This window comes from Sebastes umbrosus, chromosome 4, assembly GCF_015220745.1.
Source record: "Sebastes umbrosus isolate fSebUmb1 chromosome 4, fSebUmb1.pri, whole genome shotgun sequence".
Classification (NCBI taxonomy): Eukaryota; Metazoa; Chordata; class Actinopteri; order Perciformes; family Sebastidae; genus Sebastes; species Sebastes umbrosus.
Genome location: NC_051272.1, coordinates 19,219,644 through 19,247,605, shown reverse-complemented (window position 1 = coordinate 19,247,605; position 27,962 = coordinate 19,219,644). Strand labels below are relative to the sequence as shown.

Genomic DNA, 27,962 nt, shown 5'->3' with positions numbered 1-27,962 from the left:
TTTAAGTACAAAAAGTCTGAGTTCTCTGAAAGAAGAAAAAAAGTTCTCTGATTCCAGCTTCTTAAATGTGAATATTTTCTGGTTTCTTTACTCCTCTATGACAGTAAACTGAATATCTTTGAGTTGTGGACAAAACAAGACGTTTGAGGACGTCATCTTGGGCTTTGGGAAACACTGATCAACATTTTTCGCAATGTTTTTGACATTTTATAGACCAAACAACTAATCGATTAATCAAGAAAAATAAAACTCAATCGATTGTCCATACTGTCTCCCATGGGCCAGAAAATCATGCTTGCACTGCTCTGATTCAATTAAAACCTTCAACTGTATTCGCTAAACGTCAAAATAGACAAAACATCTGTTGTGACGTCACAGATTTAGTAAGAAAACTATGAAAAGTACCAGAGTTTGAGAGTTTTTTGTGAGAATATTTTTGTCAGTTACATACTTCAAAATATGCTTTACTAAGTAGTTTCCACCCTGCATGTGTCTCTCTGCTGACTGTGTTGACTGTGATGAGTTCATGACAGCATGAACTCAGACAGCATGGCGAGGGATGAAGCGCATGGCCAGGCCGTGCTCGTCCTCCACAGGCTGCTGCGACAGGTTGTTGGTCTGCCTGATGCTGTCGAGGGTGCAGCCTCGACGAGGACACACGCTGTATCGAGACAACAGAGTGACCAGGATGGCCTTCATCATCACCATGGCGATGTGTTTGCCCACGCAGGAGCGAGGTCCGCAGCCAAAGGGCTGGAAGAAACGACTGGGCACCTGTTAACAACCAGAAGAGGTAAACATTGAGCTTTGTTTTTTTCAGGTTTTTTTTTTCTAGAGCCACATAATGTTGCACAACGTTCGGCTGACTTACTGCTTTGTCAAAGTTCATCAGGTTGAACTCTTTGGGTTTTGGGAAGAATTCAGTTTTATGCATGAGACCGATGTTGAGAATGATGTTGGTTCCTTTTGTGATTTTAGTGCCTTCGATGACGTCGTCTTCCAGAGCTTTTCGCATCGTGAAATCAACCACCGGATGAAACCTCAACGACTCGTTGATGAAACTCTCCATCACTTTCAAGCCTTGATAATCAACGTCTTCACCTTTGTCACCTGGAAATGAAAAGGCAGCATTCATGGGTTGTTGGAACAGTTTTGTTTTAAGATGTCATAGAGTGTAACAGAGATTAAAGGGATAGTACGGTGTGTTGAAGTGGGGTTGTATGAGGTACTTATCCAAAGTCAGGGTATTACTTTCAGTAGATGACGGTCGGCACGCCCCCAGTTTGGAGAAACGGACAGGAGCACCGGAGCAAAGCAATGTACAGTATATTGCTTTGCTCCAGTGCTGGTACTCCTGTCTGCTTCTCCAAACTGGTGGCGTGTTAACCATCATCTACTGTAGGTAATACACTGACTATGGATAAGTACCTCATACAACCCCACTTCAAAACACCCAAACTATCCCTTTAATACAGCACAAATGCACTCACTCAAGACAGTGTTCATCTCCTCCACTATCCTCATCTCTACGTCTGGGTTTTGTTTCAGCAGCAGCAGCATGAAGAAGAGGCTGATGGAAAGTGTGTCCGGTGCTGCAATCACCATCTCCAGCACGCACTGCCGGACGTTATCCGCTGAAAGCTCTCCCACGTTCTGCTCAGAAGAAAATGAAGGTATACAGCAAACACATGACATGATTGGGACAGTGGTATAGATTTATGAAAAAGAGACAAACCTGAGCAAAGATGAGCTCCGTAGCAAAGTCAAGGTCATCGTCCAACTTCTCCGTCTCATTTATAATCTTTCTTTTCATCTCAAGAAGGCCCTCCATCACGTCCTGCAGCTCTTGGCTGTTGGAACAAAGAGCAACACAAAAATTAGATTGAAGTATGGAGTAAGATACGGAGAAAATCAAATATAATATTTTTTACCAAATACCTCAATATCGATATTGCAACGATATTGTAGGGCTAACCATTGCACAATGAGATTTTTGCTAAATAATCATCAGTAATGTGGATATAATGACTAAGCGGTTAAAGGCAAATAATAGAACAGCTAGAACAGGCTGTTAAGTTCAGAGAGTTACATCTCTTTACTGTAATGCAGCCTTTAAAACCAGGAAAAGACAACACTTAAGCCATATTACAATATCTAAAATCTAAGACGATATCTAGTCTCATATCATGATATCGATATGATATCGATATATTGCCCAGTCCTAGGTTGAAGAAGGCAAATGTTGAGTTTGCTGTGACGCGTAAGGATCTTACGCTGCTCTCTTGTGCTTGTTGTACATCCATCCAATCTTGAAGAATATATCTGGCTTTATAAGAACTGTTTGCCAGGTCTCAAAGTAGTTGTGGATTTTCATCAGCAAGTCCTTTTCTGAGTTATGAGGAACAGAAAACAAGAGCTGCAGTGTAAGAATGTGAAATATTATTTTATGGCAGAAAACACACAGTTTGAGACAATGAAGATGCAGCTGACCGTTGAGCGGCACCCCGAGGAACAGCCTGTTGGAGATGTCCACCACTACGGCTCTCAGCAGATTGAGAGCGTCCACGTGATTGGAGGGGTCGGTCATCTCCTGCAGGCGGTCCAGGTATTTGGCCGTGGAGTTCACACAGATCCCCACCGTCCTCTGGAGGCCGGGGCCCGTCAGAGCTGTAAAACAACCGCGAAAGAGTATTCAAATACAAGGAAAGCAGTGTTCCAGTTATTGCCAGACTTCAATCTGCAGGAAAAGAGAGGAGAGGGCTGAATAAGTGAAATAATAACAACCAAGGGTAAATGTATCATGCAGACAGGAGATTCAGCATCCAGAGTTAAAACAAGATAAACACTCACAGCTCAAGGAACATTAAAACAAACATCATCATTGTGTAAGAAGAGTACAATATAGTTAAAATCTTAAAGTGCCATGTGTGGGTAAAGTGCATCATTCATTGAGTAGTGCAATATACTGCTAGAAAAGTATTTCTGTATCGTTTAGTTCTCCACCTATAAGGGCCACTAACCGACAGTTTTCTAAGAGAAAACAACGGTAACACTTTATTTTACAGGTCTGCAAATTTTTCATGGTAATTAGGTGTTAATTAACAAGTAACCTATTTGAAATTTCTTTGGAATTACTACCAAATTACCCCAATATTTACCTTTAAATTCATCGAAAATTACTTCATTATAAACATGATTTAATAGTTATATTCCGCTATTTCCCAATAGCTGGTAATTTATTTAATACATTTCCAGGAAAAGAATACAAAGTGAATTGATATGCTTTATTTCCATGTCTGCTGATAAATAGATAATTAACAAATAACTTGTTTGAAATTTCTGAAAAGACTCCCTGAATCATTACATTAGCTACCTTACATTTGTGTTGACAATAAGTCACACAATGGGGAGATTTGTGCCTGATCAGAAGTGTCTTCTAATAGTTTTGGTTTTCCACCTCCGATGAAGAGCAGCGCACCGCCGCTTCTCAAGCCTAAGGGCCATATTTTAATAATTATAGATATTATTATTAATAATAATAATAATAATAATAATAATAATAATAATAATAATAATATATATTATATATATATATGTTATTTTAGCAAATAATTATTAAATCATGTTTATAATAAAGTAATTTTCGATCAATTTTGAGGTAAATATTGGGGTAATTTGGCAGTAATTCCAAAGAAATTTCAAATAGGTTACTTGCTAATTATCACCTAATTACCATGAAATTTGTGGACCTGTAAAAATACCAAAACAACCTCTAATGTGCCTTTTTACACACTGCCTCATAATTCCTCCCAAAGGTCAATTTGGAGTCGTTGACTGTCCCAAGATACTTGTAGCTTTCTACACAGTCAGCCGCCTGGACCTCAATGATTGTAGACTCTTAGATTGAAGCCTGAGTCTGAAGTCTGTGATCAGATCCTTTGTCTTGGATATGTTGAGCTCATCAATGACTGGGCCATAGCTGGACTCATTGTTGTGTAGCAGACTCACAATGACTGAATCATCTGCAAATTTCAATACAGTCATAAGGCATCACGATACTCTGACTCTTGTGTGAGGTAATTGCTCACCTTTAGAAAAATATGCCCTCACTTTCCTCCAGAGCAGGACATCACTGTTGAAGATGATTCCCCTCCCCTCCATCCCAACACACTCCAGCCCTCTTTTACTCCCGAACCTGGCCGTGTAGTGGGCGCTCCTCAGGACATGATACACCGCTGAAGACCTGCAAGAGCATCCAGGCTTTGACTTACTACACATTCATGGGATAAAATGTGAGTGTAAAGAGTTTTTTTTTTTAATTTCAGAAGACTTGCCTGCTCAGAATGAGGGTCTCCTCGCCGTTAATCCAGACCCGGACCATGCTGCCATATTTGTTGTTGTAGTAGTTGCTCGCTGTTCCGATCCCGGTCCAGATGAATCTGCTGTAGGAGAGGATGGGACCGAGTCCTGCCAAGAAGGAAGGACCTGGCACATAGAAACAGGATTAAGACATTATAGACCCCAGACTGGACTCTGTGCTCTACTACGAGTGTTGCCAACCTGGGGGTCGGGACCCCGAAAGGGGTCACAAGATAAATCTTAGGGGTACATTTTTTAATGTTCTTTTTTTTTATGCAAATTGTTGGAAAATTGTACCTGACTACAACTTATTCAGATAAAACCGGGAGAGAGTTTGGTTGACCCGGCCAAAACCAGTGGTTTCCAACATGGGGGTCAGGTCCCACCATGGGGTCGCAAGATAAATCCGAGGGGTCATGAGTAACAAAATAGTTTATTGTTATTTTTTCTCAACGGTTTCACTCATGAGTTACTGGGTAATTTTACAAAATGAAAAAAATCTGAGAAGGAAAAATCACTCTTTGGTTGAAGAGGCCACATCAGAGCGAAATTTGTAACGTGACGAAAGGTCGCAAAATGACAGCTTTATTTTTTCAGGGGTCACAAGAGAAAAAGGTTGGGAAACACTGCTCTAATGTCCAAGTGATAACAGAGGTCTTCCTGTTGTGGAAATCAGTAAACTATTATGTTATTTCATCAATAGTGTGGTGCATTACCTTTGGCTCTATATTCCCTCCTTCACTACAGCCACTTGTATTTGTGGATCAATCTATACTAGTTATGTATAACAGAAGCTGATGTCTCTTACCAGGTATATGTGACTGTCTGTGTGTTTGTCTCCAGGCGGTGAAGAGCAGCAGCAGCAGCAGCAGCAGCAGAAGCAGAACGGCGGTGACTTCAGACACCGTGTTGTCGACCAGCTCGGGGCCGGCGGTGAGCGTCTCCAGCGGCAGCATCCCCCTTCATAAACACACACCTGAGCAGGTTCACTGTGTTCTCTGTCTGACCTGCACTCATAAAGCTTCTGTCTCCTTTAATAACCTGCAGAGCAAACCAGGTCATACATTTGTTAAAACATAATAGAAGAAACTTAATCTGTGGACATCCCTTTGTGATTCTCTTGTCCTTGTGTGAAACAAAACACACCCACACAAAAGCTTTATGGTGGACTGTTTGTTACTGAGCCAGCTGTTCATCTAATGTCTAAGAGGTCAGTTTAAGGCTGGGTGACAGATTATTCCCTTATATGTTATTACAGGTTTATCATGCTCATAATATTAGTGTCTTCTCCCAAGATATCATGTACAATGAGTTACCGATATTCAACCCTGAACACAACCAAATAGAAACACGAGAGAGTTGTATTTTCAACTGAATTTCATAATTAAAATTTCTATTTCACGTCAGTGTAGCTAACACAGTCTCCCAACACAGGAACAAAGTCCACATAATTACATTTTTAGTAAAAAGTCAATGTGTTCTTTTTTTCAACATAGTGAATGCTTAGACGTTTCTACATCTTTTATCTTTAATAGTATCTTTTTCTAAACACAAGTTTATTTCTGAATTTCGTTTATATAGCTTTGACAATCCTGTAGGGGTTCTACTTTAGTAGGTTTTGGTTATTAGCAAATTAATTAATAAATAATAATAGAATTATTAATATTAATAAAGATTATCAATAAACATCAATAATAAACGGGGCACCACCCTGGAATCAGGGACCAATGACCAAAACGTTAATATAGTCTCATTATATATGCTAAACTATCAATTTGGAACGTTGATTAATAATTAAATTAATAACTATAACCAAAATAGATAGTAAAGGTTGAAGGATATCGGAGTTCTTGACATAGCAGAGGTTGGCATTATTCACTCTTGTGCAACATTAAAGAGACCAGCATGTATATTCTACAAACATTTATTTACAAGTTAATAAAGGTGTAAAACACAATATTAATCTAACTAAACTAAACAAACCAAACACAGTGTGTGTGTGTGTGTGAGAGAGAGGGGGGGGAAACAAGATGGGTTCTTGTCTCAAAATGTCTGTATGGCCTACAAACAAAATGGCGGGCACTGTAAAACTACAAAGATGGCGGAATCAAAGATGGCCATCAGCATGTCACCACATGACCTCTTTGTTCTTCTGAGAAGAAGGACAGAGAGGGGGAGGTGATGTGAGGTTAAGATTATCTGAAGCTGTATGTTTATGTTTAACTAATTCACAGTTTCTGTATGTGATCTTTATGTGTGTTAGATATGCAGTATGTGATCTTTATGTGTGTTAGATATGCAGTATGTGATCTTTATGTGTGTTAGATATGCAGTATGTGATCTTTATGTGTGTTAGATATGCAGTATGTGATCTTAATGTGTGTTAGATATGCAGTATGTGATCTTTATGTGTGTTAGATATGCAGTATGTGATCTTTATGTGTGTTAGATATGCAGTATGTGATCTTTATGTGTGTTAGATATGCAGTATGTGATCTTAATGTGTGTTAGATATGCAGTATGTGATCTTAATGTGTGTTAGATATGCAGTATGTGATCTTAATGTGTGTTAGATATGCAGTATGTGATCTTAATGTGTGTTAGATATGCAGTATGTGATCTTAATGTGTGTGAGATATGCAGTATGTGATCTTTATGTGTGTTAGATATGCAGTATGTGATCTTTATGTGTGTTAGATATGCAGTATGTGATCTTAATGTGTGTTAGATATGCAGTATGTGATCTTTATGTGTGTTAGATATGCAGTATGTGATCTTTGTGTGTTAGATATGCAGTATGTGATCTTTATGTGTGTTAGATATGCAGTATGTGATCTTAATGTGTGTTAGATATGCAGTATGTGATCTTAATGTGTGTTAGATATGCAGTATGTGATCTTAATGTGTGTTAGATATGCAGTATGTGATCTTAATGTGTGTGAGATATGCAGTATGTGATCTTTATGTGTGTTAGATATGCAGTATGTGATCTTTATGTGTGTTAGATATGCAGTATGTGATCTTAATGTGTGTTAGATATGCAGTATGTGATCTTTATGTGTGTTAGATATGCAGTATGTGATCTTTGTGTGTTAGATATGCAGTATGTGATCTTTATGTGTGTTAGATATGCAGTATGTGATCTTAATGTGTGTTAGATATGCAGTATGTGATCTTTATGTGTGTTAGATATGCAGTATGTGATCTTAATGTGTGTTAGATATGCAGTATGTGATCTTAATGTGTGTTAGATATGCAGTATGTGATCTTAATGTGTGTGAGATATGCAGTATGTGATCTTTATGTGTGTTAGATATGCAGTATGTGATCTTTATGTGTGTTAGATATGCAGTATGTGATCTTAATGTGTGTTAGATATGCAGTATGTGATCTTTATGTGTGTTAGATATGCAGTATGTGATCTTTGTGTGTTAGATATGCAGTATGTGATCTTTATGTGTGTTAGATATGCAGTATGTGATCTTAATGTGTGTTAGATATGCAGTATGTGATCTTTATGTGTGTTAGATATGCAGTATGTGATCTTAATGTGTGTTAGATATGCAGTATGTGATCTTAATGTGTGTTAGATATGCAGTATGTGATCTTAATGTGTGTTAGATATGCAGTATGTGATCTTAATGTGTGTTAGATATGCAGTATGTGATCTTAATGTGTGTTAGATATGCAGTATGTGATCTTTATGTGTGTTAGATATGCAGTATGTGATCTTTATGTGTGTTAGATATGCAGTATGTGATCTTAATGTGTGTTAGATATGCAGTATGTGATCTTAATGTGTGTTAGATATGCAGTATGTGATCTTAATGTGTGTTAGATATGCAGTATGTGATCTTTATGTGTGTTAGATATGCAGTATGTGATCTTTATGTGTGTCAGATATGCAGTATGTGATCTTAATGTGTGTTAGATATGCAGTATGTGATCTTAATGTGTGTTAGATATGCAGTGGGTTAGAAAAGATGGTTAGTTTGCATGCAAGACCTTGTCTATGTGAAGCATAAACTAAACACATCAGATGTGGCGAAGCCAGTTACCCAAAAATCAAATACAGATAAATCAACACAGTCAAACTCAATGAATAACATTAAACCAAATCAATACAAGTACTTTCTAGAAATCAAAGTTGAACAGTCTTGCTCAGCCCTGTGCGATTGCAAATGCTAAGGCCTAGTACGTTACCAATGGAAAAACAGGGTTTGTGATTCCACGTGTTGAAGTTGTGGTTCCCAATCAAAGAGGTCGTCTTTGCTGTTAGTTTGGTGCTAACTTCTTCGCTTGATAGCTTGACTGGTGAAAAGGGCAGAGCACTCACCTCGTCTGCCTTTTGGTTCCTTGGTTGCAATGGCTGTTTCCTAACAGGCCATTGATCAGAGCAGAGCTGTTTCTACAGCTTCTGGACTGGAGAGCTTAGATGAAGAGTAGAAAGAGCTGTGGGTCACCTCCAGCAGCTGGTCAGCTTGGGTCAGGAGGTGAAGAGCAAAGAGTAGAAAGAGGAGGAACAAAGAACATTCCTCTGGTTTTGTTCTGTGTGATTTTCACACCTCTGGGTGAAACGTTACTGTAGCCAATGAGGACTGAGATGAGTCCTGTGGTCAAGGATCAGGGGTCTCATTTATAAAACAGTGCGTAGGATCCATACTAAAAATGTACGTGCGCACAAAAGCCGAAAATGGCATACGCCAAAAAAAAATCAGATTTATAAACCGTGCGTGCGCACACCTGCACGCGATGTTCCCTTTATTAATCACACTCCACCTGGAAATGTGCGCACGTGAATCCGCCTCATATTCCGCCCTCTACACGCCCACGTGCAACCAGAAATGGTCCATGCAAAACACCTAATTAATGTTTCTGCATGTGAATGAGCCTGTCTGATCTTTACGGTGAATCACGGCAACTCCCGAGAGGAAGACCGAGAAAAGGAGTTTTTGTGACACAGAGATCAAGGTGCTTGTAGTTGAGGAGGTCTCTGAACACTCAGTCATGTAGTCCTCAGTGCCGGTATATCCACCAGCACCATGCAGCATGTTACCAGTGTCACTGCAGTGTTTATATCTTTACAGCAATCGATTTCATCGATTCACAACTTGCCAAAATGATCAAGACAATCAGTAAAATCCACCACGCTGGATATCATTAGAAAAAAGAAGTTTAACAGGTGAACACAATTTATTTATTATTTAAGTTTTTATAGTGAACTTGTCCTGCATTATGATTAGGACTGATAATGATAATGAGGATATGGAGAGTAACGATTGTGTGAGAGCTGTCACTGGCTTTATTTCCACACTTTGTTAATTTACACAATCCATACTGGTGGAGATGTGCTGGGTGGAGGTGACTGGTGGAGATGTGCTGGGTGGAGGTGACTGGTGAAGATGTGCTGGGTGGAGGTGACTGGTGGAGATGTGCTGGGTGGAGGTGACTGGAGGAGATGTGCTGGGTGGAGGTGACTGGTGGAGATGTGCTGGGTGGAGGTGACTGGTGGAGATGTGCTGGGTGGAGGTGACTGGAGGAGATGTGCTGGGTGGAGGTGACTGGTGGAGATGTGCTGGGTGGAGGTGACTGGTGAAGATGTGCTGGGTGGAGGTGACTGGTGGAGATGTGCTGGGTGGAGGTGACTGGTGGAGATGTGCTGGGTGGAGGTGACTGGTGGAGATGTGCTGGGTGGAGGTGACTGGTGGAGATGTGCTGGGTGGAGGTGACTGGTGGAGATGTGCTGGGTGGAGGTGACTGGTGAAGATGTGCTGGGTGGAGATGTGCTGGGTGGAGGTGACTGGTGGAGATGTGCTGGGTGGAGGTGACTGGTGGAGATGTGCTGGGTGGAGGTGACTGGTGGAGATGTGCTGGGTGGAGGTGACTGGTGAAGATGTGCTGGGTGGAGGTGACTGGTGAAGATGTGCTGGGTGGAGGTGACTGGTGGAGATGTGCTGGGTGGAGGTGACTGGTGGAGATGTGCTGGGTGGAGGTGACTGGTGGAGATGTGCTGGGTGGAGGTGACTGGTGGAGATGTGCTGGGTGGAGGTGACTGGTGGAGATGTGCTGGGTGGAGGTGACTGGTGGAGATGTGCTGGGTGGAGGTGACTGGTGGAGATGTGCCGGGTGGAGGTGACTGGTGGAGATGTGCTGGGTGGAGGTGACTGGTGGAGATGTGCTGGGTGGAGGTGACTGGTGGAGATGTGCTGGGTGGAGGTGACTGGTGGAGATGTGCTGGGTGGAGGTGACTGGTGGAGATGTGCTGGGTGGAGGTGACTGGTGAAGATGTGCCGGGTGGAGGTGACTGGTGGAGATGTGCTGGGTGGAGGTGACTGGTGAAGATGTGCCGGGTGGAGGTTACTGGTGGAGATGTGCTGGGTGGAGGTGACTGGTGGAGATGTGCCGGGTGGAGGTGACTGGTGGAGATGTGCCGGGTGGAGGTGACTGGTGGAGATGTGCCGGGTGGAGGTGACTGGTGGAGATGTGCTGGGTGGAGGTGACTGGTGGAGATGTGCTGGGTGGAGGTGACTGGTGGAGATGTGCTGGGTGGAGGTGACTGGTGGAGATGTGCTGGGTGGAGGTGACTGGTGGAGATGTGCTGGGTGGAGGTGACTGGTGAAGATGTGCCGGGTGGAGGTGACTGGTGGAGATGTGCTGGGTGGAGGTGACTGGTGGAGATGTGCTGGGTGGAGGTGACTGGTGGAGATGTGCTGGGTGGAGGTGACTGGTGGAGATGTGCTGGGTGGAGGTGACTGGTGGAGATGTGCCGGGTGGAGGTGACTGGTGGAGATGTGCTGGGTGGAGGTGACTGGTGGAGATGTGCTGGGTGGAGGTGACTGGTGGAGATGTGCTGGGTGGAGGTGACTGGTGGAGATGTGCTGGGTGGAGGTGACTGGTGGAGATGTGCCGGGTGGAGGTGACTGGTGGAGATGTGCTGGGTGGAGGTGACTGGTGGAGATGTGCTGGGTGGAGGTGACTGGTGGAGATGTGCTGGGTGGAGGTGACTGGTGGAGATGTGCTGGGTGGAGGTGACTGGTGGAGATGTGCTGGGTGGAGGTGACTGGTGAAGATGTGCCGGGTGGAGGTGACTGGTGGAGATGTGCTGGGTGGAGGTGACTGGAGGAGATGTGCTGGGTGGAGGTGACTGGTGGAGATGTGCTGGGTGGAGGTGACTGGAGGAGATGTGCTGGGTGGAGGTGACTGGTGGAGATGTGCTGGGTGGAGGTGACTGGTGGAGATGTGCTGGGTGGAGGTGACTGGTGGAGATGTGCTGGGTGGAGGTGACTGGTGGAGATGTGCTGGGTGGAGGTGACTGGTGGAGATGTGCTGGGTGGAGGTGACTGGTGGAGATGTGCTGGGTGGAGGTGACTGGTGGAGATGTGCCGGGTGGAGGTGACTGGTGGAGATGTGCTGGGTGGAGGTGACTGGAGGAGATGTGCTGGGTGGAGGTGACTGGAGGAGATGTGCTGGGTGGAGGTGACTGGTGGAGATGTGCTGGGTGGAGGTGACTGGAGGAGATGTGCTGGGTGGAGGTGACTGGTGGAGATGTGCTGGGTGGAGGTGACTGGTGGAGATGTGCTGGGTGGAGGTGACTGGTGGAGATGTGCTGGGTGGAGGTGACTGGTGGAGATGTGCCGGGTGGAGGTGACTGGTGGAGATGTGCTGGGTGGAGGTGACTGGAGGAGATGTGCTGGGTGGAGGTGACTGGAGGAGATGTGCTGGGTGGAGGTGACTGGTGGAGATGTGCTGGGTGGAGGTGACTGGAGGAGATGTGCTGGGTGGAGGTGACTGGTGGAGATGTGCTGGGTGGAGGTGACTGGAGGAGGCAGAGTGGCGCACCGCGGTGGCGCACTGGAGACAGTCTGATAGTTGCATCGGATAGCCGTTTTCATTTTGTCTATGTATACTGTATCTGTCCCTATCTAATAAAACATAAATAAATGAATAAGTCACGTCATCACTGCAGCGATTTTACACAACAACTTTATGAAAACTAATATGGTACTTGATGATATCTGCACACTATTAGAAGATATTATTAAAACTATTGGCGCTCTGCTCTGCCATTCTTTAATGCTATTTGATATAATCTTGGATTTCTACAACCGATGATGGTGATTTCATCAGCTGCTCCACAGCTGACTGAGTGTCGGTAGTCCGGTCCTCTCCTCTGAGCTCCGGAGGTGGAGGACTGTGATGGAGACACAGCGCTGATGAGATATTGAGCGGAATTTGATTTGAGTTGGCTGATATATTTTACATTTGTAAGGTGCTTGTAGAATAGTTATGGCTCAATAGCACAAATAACACTGCTTTTAAATGTTTATGATAAAGTGGATTTAACCCATAAGAACCCGGACCCATTTCTCCTTCAAGGAAAATGATGGGGGATATAATACAGACTAAATAAACCACATAGAACACATTTCTGAATTTCTTTTCAAAATTTCTTTAAAGACCTGTAAAGTTACATATACGTCACATTGGGCGTTTATGGTAAATTTATTCCTCATTTGAACATAAATCAGCCTGACAGTATTTTTGTGTTTGGTAACAAAATCTTGTCTTTTAATTTGCATTTCCACAAAATTATAACTTTACTTCTTAGGTTTAACAACAAAATCTTTTTTTCAGATTTGTTTTACAACACAAAAATCACTGTCATCTCCCTGGATGACTGCCAGTGCATCCTGAACACTGTATTGCTTCTTGTTATCCATACTACAGAAAAAATAAAATGGCATTGAAATATAACTGATATAGGGTAGAAAAATCTTGTTTGTCTGTTTATTTTATTTACTGATAGGCGAAAATTGTTTCCTTATACATTTTATTAATAATTTAATTAATATAACATGATTTTTTGTTAACATTTGTTTTAATATGCCCTGAATTGAACAATATAAAATATATTAACTAAATATCATTGAATCAGCTAAATTAACTGAGCAGATCATAATATTTTTTCTTATTGTGACATTAATGTCACATCAGGTTCAGGTTAAAGGCCCGATGTGACATATATGTCTCAACGATATTCATCTGATTTGTTTTATATCAATTTGTTCAAGAAATGTGATCACAACAGGTTAAATGTAATAAAGGACATGTTATTTAGGTATTACAATTCTTAAATGGCTTGATTCTTACCTTTAGCAACAAAAAATAAGCTTTTTCAATTTAGCTAGTTCTGTCACATGTGCTAACCTGGCACACAGACATCTTGGAAATGTTGCTATGGAAACACAAAATCACATGACCCATCAGGATGTTCAGTATGTGTCACTTAGGGACTCCATGAGTTAAAGTCAAGGATAAAGCTTTATAAGGAACTTTCCAGAACGTTTAAAGGGCGTGTGACACCTATGTCACCGTGGGTTCTTATGGGATAAGTATGAAGAGAAGTTAAATGTGTGAGAGGCATCATTATACGTATAATGACATTTAATGTCTACAGTCTGGCTTCAATTCACCACCTCACCATCTGCGTCTCCAGTTTCCCCTGCCTCGGTGCCTCCATAATGTGCGTACGCACGGGTCAAAGTTTCCGTACCGGTGCGCACATTCTCCCGTCAAGTTTGTTTTTATAGATCACAACTATTGCGTGGGAAGTGGCGTACGCACATTTCAGGCCCCGTTTTGTGCGTACGCAACGGTTATAAATGAGACCCCAGGTTACTGAGTTCATGAGGTCACTTGAAACCAGCCAGATGCTGGGTCCCGACAATCCACTGCACAAACACGTTTGGACCAATAGATAGTCTAGGACAGTACACCCAATTATTTAGGGCACTGACATGAATAAAAACAGGAGGAGGGAAGCGGCACCATTGATCATATAAGCTTGTCGTCAAATAATGCACCAAAGTTATGCTGAATCTTGGTGAGGAAAAACTGACATGGCTATTTTCAATGGGATCCCTTGACCTCTGACCTCAAGATATGTGAATGAAAATGGGTTCTATGGGTACCAACGACTCTCCCCTTTACAGACATTACCACTTTATGATAATCACATGCAGTTTGGGGCAAGTCATAGTCAAGTCAGCACACTGACACACTGACAGCTGTTGTTGCCTGTTGGGCTGCAGTTTGCCATGTTATGATTTGAGCATATTTATTTTTTATGCTAAATGCAGTACCTGTGAGGGTTTCTGGACAATATTCGTCATTATTTTGTGTTATTAATTGATTTCCAATAATAAATATATACATGAATTTGCATAAAACAAGCATATCTGCCCACTCCCATGTTGATAAGACTATTAAATACTTGACAAATCTCCCTTTTAGGTACATTTTGAACAATCATATACAGTATACACTGTATATATATATATATATATGTATATATATATATAAATGCACAAAGTTATCTGAGCCTAAGGTATCAACACGACTAAGGAAAGGCTGCCATATCAATGCAAACTTGTCAGCTGACCCCCTAGTATACCTGAGCTCAATATAATACAACATCGACATCTCTAAGCCATTGTGCAAATGTTGTAGGATTACAATCTTTCCATTTAATCAAAATTATTCATCTGGCCACCAGCGTAGCAAAAAAACAAAGGTTTAGTTTATTGTTGTTTAAAAGAGTTTCATTAACAAATAATCAAAGATTAATACTTACTTCTCTTGTTGTTTCCGTCTCCTGACGAGTTCAAGCGTAGTTTGAAGTGATGCAGTTCTTCCTCCGCTGGTTTTAAGGATGATCAACATTCTCCTACCAAATAAATCGCAGTGATTGAAGTGTTTATAAATCCTCGGTTAAGCCCTCATTTTACCGGTTGCTTAGAAACACGGCCACTTTGGGGTTACAAGTACCACAAGAGGGAACAGGCCAGATAACAGCTGCACATCTAAACCACAAAGCAGCTTCAAAAACAACAAAAGAAGTGTTTTTTTAATGCATAAGAATGCAAAACCTGCAGGTCTTTCATCAGTTGTACACTGCATCAGTTTTTTTTAGATGGGTTTTTCTTCACATTTGTTCAAGAGAAAGAAACCCCACCGTCCAATTCATCTCCCGAGGAGGCTTTCAAATTAATTAGCTGGGTCAGACTGACCCGTGTCAAAGGGAGTAGGGATTTACCCAGCAGTTAAAAATAAGGAAACAGGAGAAAGAGAAAACGTCATTGTCATAATTTAAACTCTTAAAAATGTCCTAAATAGGTGTCAGTGATCCACTGCTTCAAAAGTGAGCATGGATGCAAAATTAAAAAGGGAGGTGTTTGTGCAGAGGTCGTGTCCCTCAAGCTCAGTATCTGAATAGCTGGTATGCTGTTGATGAAGACGTTGGCCTCAGATTTCGGGGGCTTTTATCCCAAGTTGGCTGAAAAACTTGCTCTCCTCATTGTAGTAGAGACTAAACTGGATAATTAGAACTTTTTTGGAAATGGAGAAACTTTAATGTTACTTTTCCACAAGTGGAGAAAAGAATCTGTAATTATTATTCTATATTTGGAATCGTTTAAAGGCAATAAAATGTAAAACGTCATTTCTTAAAAGGAGATTTCAGGACACACATCCACACACTCACAGTCTTTTATTGAAAGCGCTCTGAAAGCTCTTTTGTAGATCCAAAGAATGTTCCCCTTGTTCGCAACTTATTTATCCCACTTCCATGTAATTTTGTGTGGGACGGACTGGTGGCAATATTGAGAGGAACGATGAGAAGCACTACACTGTGTGCAGGATGTGTCACTCTGGAAATATGTCAATTATCTAAAACAAGTATGGGCCTACAGATTTTAACTGTTTCCCAGATGCGTGTTGTTGTTGTTGTTGCACAATGCATTATGTGGTTTCCCCTGAAGTGACACACAGATCCCGACATGTTTATTTCTCCAGCGTAGTTTCCCTCTGACGTGTCATCTGTTGGCAAGAGGTCAGATTATGTGCTGTATGTGCTTGTGAGTTTCAGATTACTCTGCAGTGGAGGAACAGTAAGCATGCAGGGCACAAACATGAAGGAGAGGAATGGAGTTATCGTGGCGTGGAAAGTGCTGCTGGTGGGGATGTGTGCACTGCTGCTCCTGAGCTCGGCGGGTTTAGTGTTCCTGCTGGTTCGACAGAGGGAGCTGACGGAGGAGCTGGTCAGGTTGGACGCCCAGGTGCAGGTGCTGTCACAGAGCTGCAGGCTGCAGGAAGGAGTCCTACCAGAGGCTGGAGAGCTGAAGAAGCTCCAACGCAGCAGAAGAAACCAGGAGGAAGAACCGGGCCAAGACGAGAAGGATATGATGATGCTGATGACATACTCCATGGTTCCTGTAAGACACCTCAATGCTTTAATGTGGGCTCTTTATATGAAAGTGACTGTTTACTGTACTTCTGTAAAAATGAGTTATTGTGAGACAGAACAGGGGAGCAATCATCAACTCTTTGCTCTCATCTAATAGAAACACTTCCTCTCTTTTCCCCTTTGGGATAAGAAGCATGTCCGTGTAATGAATCCAAGAGTCTGCTGCAGAGATCTGGAGTGTTTTCTTGATAAATAGTTGGAGCAGCTGAGCGTGACTGCTCCTCCCTCAACTCGACTCACATCTGGCATTTCTCCAGAGGGCGCTACTGTATTATTTTGACAGCACATTTATCAGTGATATGCAAGTGTTTTACCGAAATGAAGTTGAGTTTTATTATTGGCCTGATTGATAATTAATAATTAGGGCTGCAACTAAAGATTATTTTCATTTTTAAATAAATCTTCTGATCATTTTCTGGATTCATTGATTAATCGTTTAAGTTATGAAATGTCAGAAAATAGTGACAAATGCTCAACACAAGTTCTCAGAGCACAAGGTGTCTTCAAATTAAGACTGCAACTAATGATTATTTATATTGTCGATTAATCTGTTGATTATTTTCTCGATTAATCGATTAGTTGTTTCGCCTATAAAATGTCAGAAAATGTTGAAAAATGTTTCCCAAAGCTCAAGATGACGTCCTCAAATGACTTGTTTTGTCCACATCTCAAAGATATTCAGTTTACTGTCATAGAGGAGTAAAGAAATCAGATGATATTCACATTTAAAAAGTTGGAATCAGAGAATATCTGTCAAATATCTCTATCAAAATATAAAAATTTAGAAATAAATATACTGAATTGTTATTTATTATTAAAATAATAATTTTGTGCTCCATTAAATTTACAGGAATTACAATTCAAGTGTAAACTTTTTTTATTGCAGCAACAAATTGGTCAAAACTTAAACATTCAAATTCCAGTATATAATGTATATAGTATATAAACATAGAATTGAATTGAATAAATCTGCCCCATTGTCACAGGTACCCGATTTAGCTATTTGAGTCAGTATCGGCCCGATATCCGATCCAGTATCGGTGCATCCCTAAAGAAAATAAAAAACAAAATGTGTAACACCAAAAAGCTTCCAGATGTGGTTACAATCAACACTGACCTCACCTACTGTTTCTGTCTGTTTTCTTCATTTCAGGTCAAAGCCTTCGTAGATCTGTGTAACACCTCCAGAGGACTTTGTTTAACAGGTACACTTTTCAATTCTCCATTACAGCGCTGTGCTTTTTATCGTTGCTGGTGCTTCTACTGTATTTGATTTGTGTAAAATATTTATTTTTTTCTCCAGGCCCAGCTGGACCACCAGGTAATAACATGCACTTTAATTAACTGCATCAGTTTCTTAAAGAGGACCTATTATGCTTAATTCAGGTGCATCCTTGTATTTTTGGTTTCTACTAGAACATGTTTACATCTTTAATGCTCAAAAAACACTTTATTTTCTCATCCCAGCTGTGCTGCAGCACTTCTTTTCACCCTCTGTGTTTCACTCAGCAGTGTTTCTGTGGCATAGAGTAACTTTGGGTCAACTGGGTTTGTAACTCTGCAGACCTTTTACATGCACAAAAAAACTATTAAACACACTAAAGGAAAGAGAAAAAGTGCAAAAGCATAATAGGTCTTCTATAATCTAAGCTGAATTTGTTACTATAGTCACAGTACTTTTGTCTGTTAGGTTTGCCTGGTAGAGCTGGTTCACCAGGTCCACAGGGTGTTCCCGGGCCTGAGGGGAGACGAGGAAGAAGAGGTGAGAGATCTGCTGTGTCAAAGAAATCTAACGCCTTTATGTATGCGGTGTGCACCAGAAGAGACAAATAAACTCAGGCACAAGTTTCAGACATTCTAACAATGTTCAGCTACAGCATAACATGAAAATCCCACTCACTGACTACTTTCAGTCTGTCACTGCCACATTAGATATGCATGGGAGACAGATTTAGTTGAAAAAAGTTTACTGGACTGATGACACCTGAATGATGCTGGTTTCAGTGACTCTTGATGGCATCACAGAGAAGATAGTTCATGTTTTAAAAAAAATCTAAGATCTGGAGGGGTGAGGGGAGGGAGTCGCCATTATTATTATTATTTATTTATTTATTTTTTTTTTTTGGGGGGGGGGGGGGTATTTATTGTTATCTAACTTTACTATTTTTATTTTATTTATTTTTATTTTATACATATATTTGTTATGTATTTTTTGTTAATAATTTCCAATGCATATCTCTAAAACCACAAAAATCTGATCACAAAAAAAAGAAAAAATCCAAGATCATCTAAATGTTCACAGTTCTACAATAAACCTCTTTGTAGTTTCCATTTTCAACTTAGTGGTTTAAACTAATGACCTGTCAATAACTACTAAGACCCCCTGGTGAAATAGGAAAACCAGGACCTGAAGGAGACCCCGGGCCGCCCCGACTGACAGGTGAGACCTACAATGTCAAAACCTAATTTTATTTCATTTTCTGACTGAGCTTCTTATTTTCAGGACAAACTTGAGGCTTGATATTTAGCTCCAGGACTGGTGAGGTTACAAGAAGATGGCCACTATGTTTTGTTCCACTCTTTATCCTGTTGTGGGATGTAATAAACAAACCACAACTTTTGTGAACTAATCCTCTATTAGTTTTGGTAAAATCTTAGTTTAATTTATTCTTTTCTCAAACTTCAAATTGGAAAAAAAAGTTTAAATTTAAAGTTTCCCTGTTTTTATTTCATTGTTGTAGGTGTAAAAAGCAGAGCAGTATTGTTTATTAGGTCAGTTTTACATATCTGACTTGCAGATACTGTCTGTTAATATTTGAAGGTCCTCCTGGTCCAAGAGGTCCACCTGGTCCAGCAGGTCCAGCAGGTCCACCTGGTCCTCCCTGTCCTGCTTGTTACTCTAATGAAGTGAGAAACGAGACCGTCACAGAAGGCATCCATCAAACCAACTTGTTGATGGGTGAGAATATCTCCACGCAATCATAATCAATGAACCAGCATGTTTCATTTTCACAGCCAAAAAGCTCCTCACAGAAATGAAACCACGGCCTTATCGAAAAATCTAAATCAAAAATCAACTTTGTAATTTATGTGGTACTTACTTAAGTTCAAAGTTTTAAAGTTGAATCCTTTAATTCATGTCTATTACTGTGTAATGTTACTCAATTCTGTTTGCTTTTATGTTAATTGTTGAAACTGTTGCTGCTATTCTTGGCCTGGTCTCCCTTGTAAAAGAGATCTTTGATCTCAATGGGACAAACCTGGCTAAATAAAGGTTACATAAAAAACAAATTAATAAAAGACACAGGTACGGACTCTGGTGAGCAACTGTGATAGAAAACTTCACTGTCAGACCTAATAACGTGTTTCACCTCGTACTTTTTAATTCTCTTTTCTGGAATCAGTTCATCCAGAGTACAGCTACGACACCTTGAATGGTACCAACACAGAGAATGTCACACAGGCACCAATTAGATTATTAACTGGTATTAACTGTGATTTGAATTATAAATAAAAGTTTAATTAAAGGTGCAACACTGTTGTTTGTTAACGTTTCATTGTACAGCTCCACTTCCTCCAGACCAAAACAGTGACACCATCAATGGCAGTGGAGACATTAATGATGATGAGAAAAGTGGTAAGAAACTGTCTAATTATTTATACTTTATTTTGTCTCAGTATCGACCAATTCATACGTATGTTTAGTTCAGTCAAGGCACAAATATAAAATCTAGTTAACAACCATTTTGACTGGCAGGAAGACTTTATTCACAGATTTTAATTTATTCCACTGTTGTTTCAGAACGATCTTATACCGTAAACTTGTTTAATATTAATAGTTTTATTTACTACAGAGTTAGTATCACCTCGTCCAGATGACACACATGATGACATGTGGATTAAAACCAGCCCAGAGAGAATTACAGAAGCATCAGTTAACTTGTTAACAGGTAGGAGATACGGAGACTCATTCATGAAATGTTTGGACACACAGATTTGATCTTAACTTTCTGCTGTACTCATCTTATTAAATCTCCACAGTGTTACCAACAACACATCCAGCTCATGAAGCCAAAGATGGTTTTAAAGTTGATGACTCTGAGAAACTTCGAGATACAGATAAATCAGGTAAGCAACCGTCTGAGTGGCTGAAAGATTTCTTTACTGATTTTATTGTTTTGTATTATTCTTTTACTCAATAGAAATTTCCTACCCTTTTTAATATTAGAAAGAAATGTAAAAATATAACTCAAAACGTGAGTTAATACCCCCAACAAATTCAACAAAATAATTGTTTTGCCATGGTTATTTTTGATTAGATATAAAATCAGAAATGAATGAAAGAGGACATATTCTCATTATGTTTGCATAAAATAGTCATTTTTTTGTTATTTACTTTTTGTTAGGTTTTCTTTTAAAGAACACAGATAAACAAAAGTGATACGATGTGGCAACCAGACACAAAACACACACTAAACACGCTAACACAAATAAAAATAAAAATAAAAATAAAAATACAAATACAAATAAAAATGTATATTACAACTATATAGTTATAGTATATTACAACATTATATATATATATATATATAGTTGTAGACTACTCACCCCAGAACAGCAGCAAGCTAATTTTGACTACTGACGAGAGACGGACACAAATTGGTGAATAAACTGTGAATTTAAGCTTCAAATTGTACACAGCAATACATTATATGAGTTCATGATTTTTTATGATAGCCTGTTTGTGAATTAAGACTTTTAAATAATATTTAATATCTGTACCAACTTTTCTAGTTGAATCTCATCTTTCTTTCTGCAGGATCACCAACTCCACATCCAACTGACAACAACAGAGACGTTACTGACTCTGAGAAGCTTCGAGACACAAGCATGGTGTCAGCATCATCAGGCCTTGCGTTTGACACATGGGGTTTCTTGGTATCATCTCATCAAGACGACAGTTATGACAGTTATGACATTTCTAACGATACCCAGAGTGAAGATGCTACAGAGGCAACAATAAGATTATTAACAGGTAGGAAACACTGTGTTTTGAATTATGAGTAAAGTGACTGACCATAACTTTAAAACATTATATTTAATGTTTCATTTCATTCAACAGCTTCACTTTCTGAGGACCAAAACAGCGATTCCTTCACTATCAGTGGAGCCATTATTGATGCACCCATGAAAAATGGTAAGAAACTGTCTATTGGTTTCACTATTTGGCATCAGTATTGATCATTTCAAACATTTAGTATCAGGTGTTTTTATCTTTCCTCAATAGAGGAATATTTAATATCTGTACCATCTCTTCTAGTTGAATCTCATCTTTCTTTCTGCAGAATCACCAACTCCACATCCAACTGACAACAGTAAAGACGTTACTGATTCTGAGAAGCTTCTAGACACAAACATGGTATCAGGATCATCTCATCAAGACGACAGACATTCAATAGCTTCACTTTCTGAGGTCCAAAACAGCGATTCCTTCACTATCAGTGGAGTCATTATTGATGCACCCATGAAAAGTGGTAAGAAATTGTGTTTTGGTTTTGCTATTTGGCATCAGCGTTGATCAGTTCACACATTTAGTTTCAGGTGTTTTTATCTTCCCCCAAAAGAGGGATATTTAATATCTGTACCATCTCTTCTAGTTGAATCTCATCTTTCTTTCTGCAGAATCACCAACTCCACATCCAACTGACAACAGTAGAGACGTTACTGATTCTGAGAAGCTTCGAGACCCAAACATGGTGTCAGCATCATCAGGCCTTGTGTTTGACATATGGGGTTTCTTGGTATCACTATTTGGTATCAGTATTGATCAACTCACACATTTATTTTCAGTAGTTTTTTATCTTCCCTCAAATGTACCATCTCTTGTAGTTGAACCTCATCTTTCTTTCTGCAGGATCACCAATTCCGCATCCAACTGACAACAATAGAGACGTTACTGACTCTGAGAAGCTTCTAGACACAAACATGGTATCAGGATCATCTCATCAAGACGACAGTTATGACATTTCTAACGATACCCAGAGTGAAGATGCTACCGAGGCAACAATAAGATTATTAACAGGTAGGAAACACTGTGTTTTGAATTATGAGTTAAGTGAGTGACCATAACTTTAAAACATTATATTTAATGTTTCATTTCATTCAACAGCTTCACTTTCTGAGGACCAAAACAGTGATTCCTCCAATAACAGAGGAACCATTGTTGATACACCCATGAAAAGTGGTAAGAAACTGTCTATTGTTTTCACTATTTGGCATCAGTGTTGATCAATTCACACATTTAGTTTCAGGTGTTTTTATCTTTCCTCAATAGAGGATTATTTAATATCTGTACCATCTCTTCTAGTTGAATCTCATCTTTCTTTCTGCAGAATCACCAACTCCACATCCAACTGACAACAACAGAGACGTTACTGACTCTGAGAAGCTTCTAGACACAAACACGGTATCAGGATCATCTCATCAAGACGACAGACATTCAACAGCTTCACTTTCTGAGGACCAAAACAGCGATTCCTCCACTGTCAGTGGAGCCATTGTTGATACACCCATGAAAAGTGGTAAGAAACTTTCTATTGTTTTCACTATTTGTCATCAGTGTTGATCAATTCACACATTTAGTTTCAGTAGTATTTTTTTCATTTTACCTCAAAAGAGGGATATTTAATATCTGTACCATCTCTTCTGGTTGAATCTCATCTTTCTTTCTGCAGAATCACCAACTCCACATCCAACTGACAACAGTAGAGACGTTACTGACTCTGTGAAGCTTCTAGACACAAACATGGAAGTTGGTAAACAACTATTTTGACTATATGAGTTTTGAATTATGAGTAAAGTGAGTAAACATAACTTTAAAACAATATATATAATGTTTAATTTCATTCACTCTTTCTGCAGACCAAACCACCAGTGATTCCTTCAATAGTGCTACAGAGGCACCAATTACATTATCAACAGGTAGGAAACATTCAAATTATAAGTAAAAGTAACAATGACCTAAACATATTTGCTTTTGTCTTTTGTATGATTTATGATGCTGCACTATAACACCATTAGTGTCCATGTGTATTTATCTACAGTATATACATTTCCTGTCATTTTACAGCCTCACTCTCTGTAGACCTGAAGAAGGACTCCTTCAACAACAGTGGACACATTATCGTTACAACCATGAAAAGTGGTAAAAAAAACAAACTGTTTTGTGTCCAATATTTGTTTTTAAGGTTCATAAGGAAAATATATTTCCCTAGATTTTCAAATTTTCAAATACCCATAACAGGAAGGTTAATATTAACCAATAATCTTAGTTTATAAGATTTATTTTTTCTCTCAAAGCCCATCAATAATCTTTAAACAGTTGATTTAAAGAAAATTAATACAGATCACCAGTTATATTGGCTACAAGCAGAATAAACATCTACTATGTTTTTAAAATATGTGATTCTTCTTCTTTCTTTTCATTTAGATTTTTCACATTCACTCCAGACCAACAACGAGATCAATGTGACATCCGCTGAGAGACGGACAAAAACTGGTCAGAACATTTTGTTAAATTAATCTACCTACCTACCTACCTACCTACCTATCTATCTATCTATCTATCTATCCATATATCTATCTATCTATCTATCTATCTATCTATCTATCTATCTATCTACGTATCTACCTATCTATCTACCTACCTACCTACCTACCTATGTACAGTATCTATCTATTGGATAACTTATTCAAATACTTTATGTACATATCTTCTTTCATTTAGGGTGCAAGATTAGATCTATTAGATGTTTGGAGAAAGCCAAAATGCAAAGCACTTTTGGATCCTGGATGTCAGATGCATCCCAGCTGGATGAAGAGCGATACTGGCTGGCCGACCATTTTTCAGGTGATTTATTTTTTTTTACAGCAACTACAAGTCGAAAGGTCATTCATCACATAGACTTGTGAGTTATTGTGGATTTAAACCCTGAAGCATTTCTTCCCATACAGGTCGAGTTTTGGAGGAGCACAGCAACATTTCGACATCTCAGGACAGAACCAACAAAATTATAGACGTGAGGAGGTTCTTCCAGGGCTGTGGTCACGTTATTTACAAGCGGTCGTTTTACTTTCACAATGCAGGAAAAAACAGACTCATAAAGTAAGTGTTTGTGTTAAACATGTAAAAGACTTTGTCCCTGCTTTATTACAATTTTTCTCAATCGCTTTGGCTCATTTCTTTAAACAGTCTTAACATTCTCTGAACTGTGAGTGCAATTATCACAACTGTATCATGGGACATCACAACTCTATTGCATGTCTGCAAAAGGTGGTAACTCATCCAAAACACTTCATTCATGCTTCAAAACCTTGTTATTGTGTCAGTAAATTGTCCAATGCAGCAAAATGAAAAGTTGTTTTGTCATCGTGTGGGCCATACTGGTGAAAATGTTGAGATGTTTTTTCACCATGGCAGTCAACTCTGGAAATGTTTCTTTTATGCAAATCTCTGTTTTGTTCAACGTTTTGTTGACACTGACTGCTTACTGTATTATACCAGAATGTCTAGCCGAAGGTTATTGTGTATCACACTGAGCTGTTCCTGTTTCAACAGCAGGTAAAAGTTTACTGGGAATAATCAGCACTGTAGGCTACAATACTGTATACATAGAAACAAGATATGCACATTAGTGTTTAAAGTAAATGTATTTGTGTAGCAATGTGTTACATGTATTATAAACAGAAAATTCACCTTTTAGCGTTCATGTAAAGTCATATATAGTGAACAAAAAATTTGCCACAAAATAAGGTCTATGCCAATACTTTTCTTTAAAAAAAAACTGCAACAAAGAAAAAAATGCAGTAATTTAGTTACAACAACAAATTGTACCTTCTCACAGTACACAATGTCAAAATAATTGAGCCAAAGCAAATGAGAAAAACTGACATTTTAACTTACTGACATTTTTTATTCCTGTGTACTCGGCTTCTTAACTTACCCATGATCTATATTTTACAGATTTGACCTGAACACCAGGGCAACCAGCATTCTGAATATGGCAAACAGCAGATATAACAACCTGGCGTATCTTTTCCGCAACTCAAAGACGTATTTCAAGTTTGCTGTGGACGAAAACGGACTGTGGGTCATTTTTGCATCAGATACAGGAGATGATACGATGGTAGCGAAGATTAACCCGGACACATTCTCCCTGGAGTCAGTCATTAATACTCACTACCCAACAACTAAAGCAGGAAATGCTTTCATTGTATGTGGGGTGGTATATTTTACAGATGACAAAGACAGAAGTGTTACATATGCCTTTGATTTAAAGAAAGAGAGTCCTCTGGATGCAAGTTTTGATTTAAGGCCAGCTGATGGCACCCTGGCTATGCTGTCATATTATCCCAACAAAAAGCTCCTGTATATGTGGGACAACAGCAGCCTGAAAATCTGCAAAGTTAAACTCAAATCAACCTAAAAATAACCACAAACCATGTAAAAATGAGCAATAAAGTTATTTTTTAAATCTCAGTTGATTACGTGAATTTCTTTAATAGGTCAGACTGGATATTGTTTGTAATAAATGTGTTCAAGATTACAGACTACTGATGAAGGCCTACATGTGTTGATTCCAAAAGACCACAATACTGGATTTAATGGTAGTGGGAAATTTGGACATTTTTAATTTAGTTGAGATTCACAGAGCTGCAACAGTCTGCTTTTATGAATAGCACAATGTTCATTGTTCTAATGGATTTTTCATGTTCAGGGTCAAAATAATTATGAATAAAAATGATATTTTCACAAAAGTATTGTGTGATATTGAGTAGGTAGGTACATGATGTAAGGAAATACATAGAAGTAGGAGCAAAGGCTTCAGATGAAGGCAGCATATCAAGAAAACAACGCTGTAAAATAAGAAAAAAATAAGCGGTAAAGGCACTGGCAGCAAAGTTCCCAGACGGATACCGTCAAATTACAGTATATAACCATATCACTAAATTACGTGTGATAAACTGTAAAAATACAGAACATGTTTTATAGTCAAAAGTAATTAAATTACAGTATATTATTCAGTTGTGGAAGAAGTAGTGAGAACTTTTATTTCAGTAAAAGTAGTAATACCACTGTGTAAAAATACTCTGTTACAAGTTAAAATCCTGAATTCAAAATCTTACTTGAGTAAAAGTTCAAAAGTATTAGAATCCAAATATACCTAAAGTATCAAATTTAAAAGTACTCATTATATAGAATAATATATATTATATTATTGTATTATAATTATTTATACACTACTGTATGCATCACATTAATAATACAGCTGGTTTTTCAGAACTTTTTTTCCGACATTTTTCTGAAATTTTTCTGACTTTTTTTTCGGATATTTTCAGACTTTTTTAAGACTTCTTTTCGAACATTTTCCAGATTTTTTTTCTGACATTTTTCAGAATTGTTTTCTGACTTTTTTCCGACTTTTTTTCGGATATTTTTCAGATTGTTTTTCGAACATTTTTCAGACATTTTAAAGACTTTTTCTTTGAAAAAGTTTTTGGAATTTTTTTCAGACATTTTCCAGATTTTTTTGATATTTTCCAGACTTTTTTTTCGGACATTTTCAGAATTTTTTTGAACATTTTCCTGACTTTTTTTCATACTTTTCTTTCTGATATTTTTCAGACTTTTTTTTCGAACATTTTTCAGACATTTTAAAGACATCATTTCCGGACATTTTTCAGAATTGTTTTTCGGACATTTTTCAGAATTCCTTTTTGACAATTTTTCAGAATTTTTTTCAGACCTTTTACAGAATTTTTTGATATTTTCCAGACTTTTTTTTCGGAAATTTTCCTGACTTTGTTTCATACTTCTCTTTCGGATATTTTTCAGGCTTTTTTTCGACATTTTTTCAGAAATTTTATAGACATTTTTCAGAATTTCTTTTTCGGACATTTTTCAGAATTCTTTTTTGGGACATTTTTCAGAATTTTTTTTGACATTTTTCAGATTTTTTTTTGACATTTTACAGAATTTTTTCAGACTTTTTTTCGAATATTTTTCAGATTTTTTTTTTTTTTTTAACATTTTACAGATTTTTCAAACATTTATCAGACTTTTTTTCCAACATTTTCCAGATTTTCTGACTTTTGTAAGACTTCTGTTCGAACATTTTCGAAATATATTGCATCTGTGTAATACTGGGCTATTGTCTGTGCAATATGTGCAAGACGGTAGACGGTGCAGTGCACTACCTGGGTGCAATACCTGCCATGGTGTGTTTGATGGTATGTGCCA

General features: G+C 39.0%; 2 protein-coding genes across 18 annotated transcripts; one reads left to right on the top strand and one right to left on the bottom strand.

Annotated features, from left to right (window-relative positions):
• Window positions 1-488: 488 nt before the first annotated feature.
• LOC119487368 (ovarian aromatase-like) lies at window positions 489-15,387 on the bottom strand. Of its 2 annotated transcripts, none has more exons than XM_037768204.1 (10): window positions 14,993-15,387; window positions 5,168-5,400; window positions 4,335-4,485; window positions 4,089-4,243; window positions 2,491-2,667; window positions 2,274-2,388; window positions 1,736-1,850; window positions 1,491-1,653; window positions 872-1,101; window positions 489-774 (listed from the first exon to the last, which is right to left on the bottom strand). In XM_037768204.1, the coding sequence occupies exons 2-10, from the start codon at window positions 5,313-5,315 to the stop codon at window positions 541-543; spliced, it is 1,488 nt and encodes a 495-aa protein (XP_037624132.1). In that variant the 5' UTR covers window positions 5,316-5,400; window positions 14,993-15,387; the 3' UTR covers window positions 489-540. The 2 variants fall into 2 exon arrangements, with proteins under 2 accessions (XP_037624132.1, XP_037624131.1); XM_037768203.1 differs by having other exon boundaries at window positions 872-1,110; window positions 14,993-15,384.
• LOC119487352 (gliomedin-like) lies at window positions 4,249-26,201 on the top strand. 16 transcript variants are annotated; one of them, XM_037768158.1, is made up of 25 exons: window positions 4,249-4,292; window positions 5,203-5,292; window positions 16,286-16,631; window positions 17,817-17,868; window positions 17,967-17,984; window positions 18,354-18,425; window positions 19,041-19,103; window positions 19,485-19,622; window positions 20,229-20,300; window positions 20,518-20,613; window positions 20,705-20,791; window positions 21,483-21,698; window positions 21,786-21,860; window positions 22,009-22,197; window positions 22,346-22,477; window positions 22,578-22,745; window positions 22,833-22,907; window positions 23,056-23,244; window positions 23,398-23,478; window positions 23,570-23,644; window positions 23,793-23,867; window positions 24,153-24,221; window positions 24,450-24,572; window positions 24,677-24,827; window positions 25,686-26,201. In XM_037768158.1, exons 3-25 carry the CDS (start codon window positions 16,314-16,316, stop codon window positions 26,146-26,148), a joined length of 2,997 nt encoding a protein of 998 aa, XP_037624086.1. In that variant the 5' UTR covers window positions 4,249-4,292; window positions 5,203-5,292; window positions 16,286-16,313; the 3' UTR covers window positions 26,149-26,201. The 16 variants fall into 16 exon arrangements, with proteins under 16 accessions (XP_037624086.1, XP_037624087.1, XP_037624085.1 ...); XM_037768159.1 differs by lacking the exon at window positions 4,249-4,292 and having other exon boundaries at window positions 5,212-5,343; window positions 21,801-21,860; XM_037768157.1 differs by lacking the exon at window positions 4,249-4,292 and having other exon boundaries at window positions 5,212-5,343.
• The last annotated feature ends 1,761 nt before the right edge of the window (window positions 26,202-27,962 follow it).